The sequence below is a fragment of the Nothoprocta perdicaria genome, unplaced genomic scaffold (genome assembly GCF_003342845.1).
Source record: "Nothoprocta perdicaria isolate Ctin4 unplaced genomic scaffold, notPer1 scaffold_273, whole genome shotgun sequence".
Classification (NCBI taxonomy): domain Eukaryota; kingdom Metazoa; phylum Chordata; class Aves; order Tinamiformes; family Tinamidae; genus Nothoprocta; species Nothoprocta perdicaria.
Genome location: NW_020455503.1, coordinates 302294 through 309466, shown reverse-complemented (window position 1 = coordinate 309466; position 7173 = coordinate 302294). Strand labels below are relative to the sequence as shown.

Sequence of the window (7173 nt, the reverse complement as noted above, 5' to 3'; positions counted from 1 at the left end):
TTTTATTTTATTTTATTTTATTTTATTTTATTTTATTTTATTTTATTTTATTTTATTTTATTTTATTTTATTTTATTTTATTTTATTTTATTTTACGTGCTTGAGAGCGTTGGGGAGACGCTTGCAATGCCGGCGGGGAACGGCAGCAGGGCGCCTGCCAGGGGAGCCGTGGGGCGCGAGACCCCAGGTAGCTTGTGCAGCAGCACGTGGTGGGTGCTTCCAGGCACCTGTCTCCGAAAGTACAGCTTCTGCACCATCCCTCCGCCACAACTGTTGTTCTCCCACCCTCCCTCCGCCACAAGTGCTGTTTTCCCGCTGCTCAGGAGCATCAAGGCCCGGATGGGGCCTCGGTCGGTGCAGGGGCCGCCCTGGAGCTGCTCACGTCTGGCCTGAGTGCCGGGCTGCCCCTCATTGCTCAGGAGCGTGTGCGTCTTAGCAGACTCGGGCCACGACGCCTCAACTAAGACTGTCCTTGAGCTGCCTTTAGTAAAAAGAGGAGACAAGTTGTAGTTAGGACGTATCTAGGACGTACTGCTGTTAAATAGCAAAGGCTGGCAGCTGTGGCAATGCACTGGCTGGCCCAGATCTTTTGATGTTTTGCTCAGGAATAAATTATGTGAGGATTAAAACACCCAAGAGATTATGATTGTTATCGATAACCTGTATTGCCTGTACCTGTAATAATCTTCACCTGAACAGTAAAGACATGTTCAATTGGAGAAAAATACTATTATCCCATTGGGTAAAAAATAGAGTAATAGGACATTTTGTCTGAGCTTACAGCTCACTGAGGTCCATTAATATAACCTGTAGTTCATTCTGGAAAAAAAAAATGCTGTTTTCAAACAGGTACCTCTTTTTATTTCAGTAAAAACAAACAAAAGCAACATTAAAAGAACATGAAAGCCTAAGTCAAGCATTCCAAGCACATGCATGCCGTGTCAAACATTCCGAACACATCCCACAATTAAAGTTGGCTCTGCAGCCTCTGGATAGCCATTGTAATGCAGTCTTTGCTTACCTGAACACTTCCTGCTGTTCTCTGCAGAAATCTGGGCAGGCGGGCAGACATGTCTGTTTTGATGTCTGATACATGTTGTCCCGTTATTTTGAGATACATAGCTAGATATAGATAGATGGATGGAGAGATGTACAGGTCACAGAGAAGGATGATTTTTCTTCCATGAATTTATATTGTACAATGTTGATGAATAACTAAGGTTATCCTTTCTAATCTGCTTTCATTAATGATTATGTTGATATATGGTTATTATGCTGTGAATTGCCTACCTCTTTATCATCTTTTCTAATCTTACCTCTTTTAAGGAATTTCACCTTCAGAACATTTTCCCTATCTTTTGTTTGTCATTTTTCACCTACTTACTGAAGCTCAGTCGTTGAATTTGATCTTTGACTTGAAGACTTTGTTGCTATAATGTATGTAGTATAAAAGATACGAAACTAAGACAATAAATGGCCAGTTTTCATAAAATATTCATTTATTCCTGTCACTTAACTAGTAACAACATTTTGGCCCTGAAAATGAAAGGAGAACAGGTAGTTTTATTTGTAGTTTTATTAGAAAACTGCATGAAAATATTCAGAACTTCTGCTGATTTGGTGTGATACATGTAATATGTTTGCTCCAGCATGTTATACAAGAAATGAGTGTGGCTCTTCACTCAGAACAGGTTAGAAACTGAGGAAATAAAGTTTGGAGGTAAATAAACAATTTTAGGTTTTATCTTGCGTTATCTCAGCTGTGAGTGCTGGTTGAAGCTTCAGACTTGTGCTTGCAGACTACTTCTGTAAATTTTGTTTCGACATACCTTCCGAATATAGGGGGAGCTGAAACCACTGAGCATTTCTGCTGCTTAGAGTCAGGCATTTATGATTTGTGTACTCAAAATGCTTTCTGAGCCAGAATCTGCAATATAATTGCTTGTTGGGATTTGCATCGTTATATGTATATATTATGGCCTCAACCAGAGCTTCCGTCACATGAAATCCTGAAGAAAATGTGATCAAATTGCCTTTCTCATTTTCTATGACTGAATCTGTCCCTTCTGTTTAGGTTTAGTGCATATAATTCTATATGCCTTTGACTTTCCTTAAATTGCTAGGGAGGATTCTCAGCATTTGCAACGTTCATAGCTCATGGTTTTAGAAACGAATGTATTTTAACAAACATATCTTACAGATGACTAGAAGTTTCACTGCAGAAGGCAACATAAAAACTTCGTGTATATATTACACTTACATATAATTATCTCATATTTTGTGCATGCTGATCTGGAGGATCCTCTAAAGCAAATGCAGCATATATGAATAAAATGTAAATTGCGTGATAAAATACATGACTATTTAAAACACATGACTATAATTGAACAAAGTAAGAATTGCCAGGTGCATGCTTGAGTATGTGCATTGCATATGTGGAGGGGTATTCTATTTGAAAATTAAAAGTAAATACAGCATTTGCATATCAACTGATGAAGCTCATGAGGCTCATCATAACACTCATCAGGCTATTAAGTAAGGACATATGTGTATAAATATATATATATACACACATGTCCTATATATGTCCTATAGTATGTCCTATATATAATATATATATATGTAGGCTTTGAATGGGAACATTTGGAAGAAAGAGAGCATTTTTTTGTTACAACCCGCTCCTTCCTGCAGCACCCATGACCAAAAGCAAAACATGGAGATCTTGAAGAAGATTGAAAGAATAGTATGGTTATGGTAATATTAAGAACGAAAGAGAGAGAGAGAGAGAGAGAGAGAAAGAAAGAAAGAAAGAGAAAGAGAGAAAGAAAGATGGACAGGTCATTGCATCAGGGGTAACTGTTCTTCAGTTCATCTAATACCAATACTGTCAGGCTAGATCCATTATGCTGGAACTTTCTAAGGTATCTCACCTAGTTAAAAGGAAAATACGATTTTGAAAGTACCACGTGTATTATCTTGATTAAGAACAAGTTGTCATATATCACAACAGCATAGAGAAGTACTCCCTGTAAAGTGCTTTATGAATCCAAATACATTTCAATTTTTTAAATTACCCTTTCAAAAAGCAAACATCAATTTGCATAAAAGTACAGGTAATAAAAATATTTGTGAAATAATACATAATAAAGACAGAACAGTGACAAAATTATAAAAATAATTATTTCATTTTGCAGAACAGAATTAAACACATATTTGTAGTTAACTTTTCTATTTTTTAAGACAAATATATTGTCTTTCTCTGTGACTAGGCCTAATCTTGATTTTAATGTTTTGGATTTTTGTGATCCTTAAAAACTTCCCATTAGAGAACTCTCTTTGGAAATGTTAACTCCTATAAATTACATATGTCAGTAACTTTGGTGAGAGATGTGCTTTGATTATGCCACAGGCACACTATCTCCATCTTATTCTTCTAAGGCCTGTAAGGTAGGGGTTTTCCCTAATGACTGCAACTTCCCTTACCAAGTGTTTAAAGTAATAAACAGCTTCTGATTTTTACTAACATTCTATGTACGTTTTTCTACTTCCTCATCCATCTGTGACAGTGATGTTTTAATTTACTGAATTAGAGCAAAAAAAAAATGTACTGAAGTGTTGCTGAATTTAATTTACTGACTGTCAAGATCAGAATTGAGCCAATTCCATCCCTGATTTGTGAAGCATGTTTTTTAGTCACCCAATGAACATTTTTTCAAGAGCAGCTAGCTGCACATCCTGGGGCAGGCATCTGATCACAGGGCTATTGATGCCCTCAGGACCCAGACAGAAGTGCAACTTCTATTCACATATACACTATCCACATTCTTTTTTTTCTTTCCATTGTCTCTATTACTTAAACATCCGTATTTGTGGCTGGTCATCTGCATCTTTCCAGTAAAGAAGACTTCAAAGTTTCTCGATGATTTGCAATGTTTATGCCACAGGAGACTGCCAGATTCTTTTCATTGCTGTCACTCTTGAACCTGAAATTCAAGCATTGTCTTCGCAAAACTCCATCCTTTGCATTTTCTGAGTGTTTAAATTCATTTATTTCAAATTCATTTTGTATTTAATTCATTTCTTTCAATTTAATTCAACCTGATTAAGCCCTCTTAATTCCAAAGGTGAATGGTTTAAGTATAATAAATATACTTTTGCTTGTTTTACATTTTAATGTATGTAATGTGTTATACATTTTAATTTTTACATTTATTTACATTTTTGTTATACATACGTTTTAAAATTTTAGGCAGGACATTTTTAATACATGCATATATTTAGCCAAAAACACCTTTAGAACATTTCTATTTCGAGATAGTAGACTATTCTTTTTCTGATAGCAAGACAGAGCTAATTTTGAACAACGATATTGAACAACAGATGAGAAATAAACAGAGGTGAGAGCGCCTGGAGCCAATGCGATGGTTTTAACACTGGGTGTCACTATTGCTTCATGCATGGAAAGCACAGGCCACACTATCGCAGTAGAATGAAATATTACCTGATCAAACATTCTTATCAGCTGTGCAGCCTTCATGGCATTAATTTAAGCAGGAAGATATAAATAATAGAGAATTTCTTCATTATTATTGCTTATATTTTATGAAATTAAAAGTCATAAACCCAGTACTGTTGGATAACTTAAAACTGCTCAGAAATCATAATGTAGACATTAAGCAGTAAAAATCCTTCAATTTATAATATTAAAAGTTTATACATATAAAGCAAAATATTTTGACATTTTTCAAAGTTATCTCTTTGCATATTTGAATAGAGTATACATGCTGATGACCCCAGACTAACCTTGTGCTTAATGGAGGAGAAAGAGTTATAAGGTTGTATCTGGTCCTGATACCTAGATGTGCACGTTCAACTGGATTTCAGGATTTGCTTGTAGGAAGCCAGGTCTAAGTAAAAGATGTCCGGCCCTCTTGCCATAGCTGGTTCTTAAAATAAATGCATAAATGGCTCTTAAAATTATTTCTTCCTGAGAACAGGTTCTCAAAGGATAGATCATTCTTTACATAGTGTGTTAGGAATACCATTAAGAAAAAGATGGAAGGAGGGAGCAGAATTTCCGCTTTGGTTTTAGAAATTAGCTGTTTAGAAACGGCATTAAAAGTACACTCAAAAAAAGGACCGAAAAATTGGTATTGGTATAAAAAATCCCCCAAATACTAAAAATGGTATTTTTTATCTTTTGTCTTCATTGTTTTTTGAAACAATGTTATAATATTGTTATCAAAATATGTGTGCGTAGATGACAATTATAGCATGGGTAAGTTGCAACATTTTTATCAAAGTAATATGGTTCTGGTATCTGCTTGAACTATGCGCATAGAGAACTCGGGAGAGAGATAAGCCTAATTTTTCCAGGCGCCTTATGGTCAGTTCTGACTCTGAAGAGCTGGGAATCTATTGTATTAATCAAGTTTTACTCTTTTCAGAATCTCTATAAAAATATACTTTTGGAAGAGACTGCTAGTGTCAATCTTCTGCCACCATGAACAGTTATGTTGCACAATCCCGTTAACGGCATTTATCAAGCTGCATTTTAGAGACCATTATGTTTCTTGATCTTACTACATCCCTGGAGAAAATATGCTAGAATATCACTCATTCGTGACTGGAAACCACCTGCTTGCCTTCAGATTAAATATATTCCATATCAGTTGAACTCCCAATTTCTTTCTTTTACAGTTATTAAAAAAAAAATCCTGCAACTTAGTTTGCAAAGTTCCAGGACTGATGAAATCTTCTTCCTTTGGCTTCAGTGTATTAACTGCTTTGCATTTGTTTTTACCTCAGTGCAGGCTAAAACCACACTTAAAAAAATTGAAAAATGGGAAGTCTAATTAATGTAGCTTTGCAATTGGTGTGGCGGGGTGCTTGCACTTCTGTCTGATAGGCAGTTAGATAACAGATTAAACAAGAAGGATGTGTATAGTCAAAGCATTAATGAGGTTTACACACTACATCTATGGTATTGGTACAATGAAGGTATGCTGTGAAAACAAAGCATTTAAGCTATACAGCATGAAATGATCACATGGAAAAGTAAAGAACTGAGTGCCTGCGTCACATGCATAGAGAATACTCATTAGTTAAAGAGATTAAATAAAATTGTGTCTATGAGAGAGATGAATTTTTTAGAAAAGTAAATTATTTAAGTGATAGCTGCAAACTTGCTTTGCGCTACTAGATGCCACTGCTTACTCTTTGGTGACCAACACTCAGTATTATTATTATAACATGTTATATTACCTACAAAATGCTTGGTTTGGGACAGATTACTTGGGTGGCTACTATGTTGCATCCATATTTGGAAGAAGAGGAAAATCTGGGGCAGCTAATCTTAATGCTATCCACAATATGGTCAGCTCCAGAATACCTCAGTCAGGAGCCCAGAAGTATTAGCACAGGCCTGTGGAAAGTGCAGAAGGCGGTTTGCCTCGAGGATCTTGCCTTCACCCATATTTTCGCAGAGGACAGCAGAAACTCAATGGAGCGGTGTGATCCTGTGATGGCTGTAGAGGTTGTGACCACAGCCTGAGCACGCCGAGGTGCTTGTGCTCTGCACAGCAGTCACCCTGAGCGGGTGCAGGCCGGCACCGTGTTGCTGCCTTGCACCTATGGCTTGGCCTACGGGCCTGTGCTGCCCGTCTTCCTTGGCCACGGGATAAACTTGGCCAGCTAATTGTAACGGAGGAGACTGCAGGCAGCTCCCTGTCATCCAACAGGGCAGCGACACATGCTCACGTGAACATCTTGGCTTTTCCATGGAGGAGGAGGTACGTTAGCTGCAAGAACTTAAAAGGCAGTGAGAGAGAGATGGTTCATTGTACTACCCTGCAGAAGTACTGGTATGGAAGTAGGCGGTAAAAAAGGAAGAAAAAGGAAATGGATGAGAGTGACTGTCCTCTGTCAGCATCTGGCTTTAAAGCGGACCTCTGCAATGGTTTTCTCACTTCATCTGCTTTTGCTGGCCCTGGAGTAAAAACTAAGGTGAGTCTGTTTTGGTTGGAGGTGCCGGGGTGGGAAGGTGCCCATTGCTCTGTGTTGTGTTGGATGCTGGTTGAAGCTGTGAACCCAGCAGGTTTTACCTCAGACAGCTCTCAAAAGCAGAGCAAGTAAGACTGGGGAGCCTCATTTTCACTCATCTCCTACAGAAGT

The 7173-nt window shown here is 37.6% G+C and overlaps 1 protein-coding gene across 1 annotated transcript in view; it reads right to left on the bottom strand.

Moving 5' to 3' along the window:
- The window catches only part of FBXL17 (F-box and leucine rich repeat protein 17), a 277144-nt gene extending 270669 nt beyond the window's left edge, over positions 1-6475 (bottom strand). Inside the window, exons 1-3 of the mRNA XM_026040976.1 lie at positions 6392-6475; positions 676-691; positions 97-481 (exon numbers count right to left, since the gene is read on the bottom strand). Of these exons, the coding sequence (XP_025896761.1) occupies positions 97-481; positions 676-691; positions 6392-6475 (485 nt within the window). The remainder of the gene's footprint in view (positions 1-96; positions 482-675; positions 692-6391) is intronic.
- Positions 6476-7173: the final 698 nt, after the last annotated feature.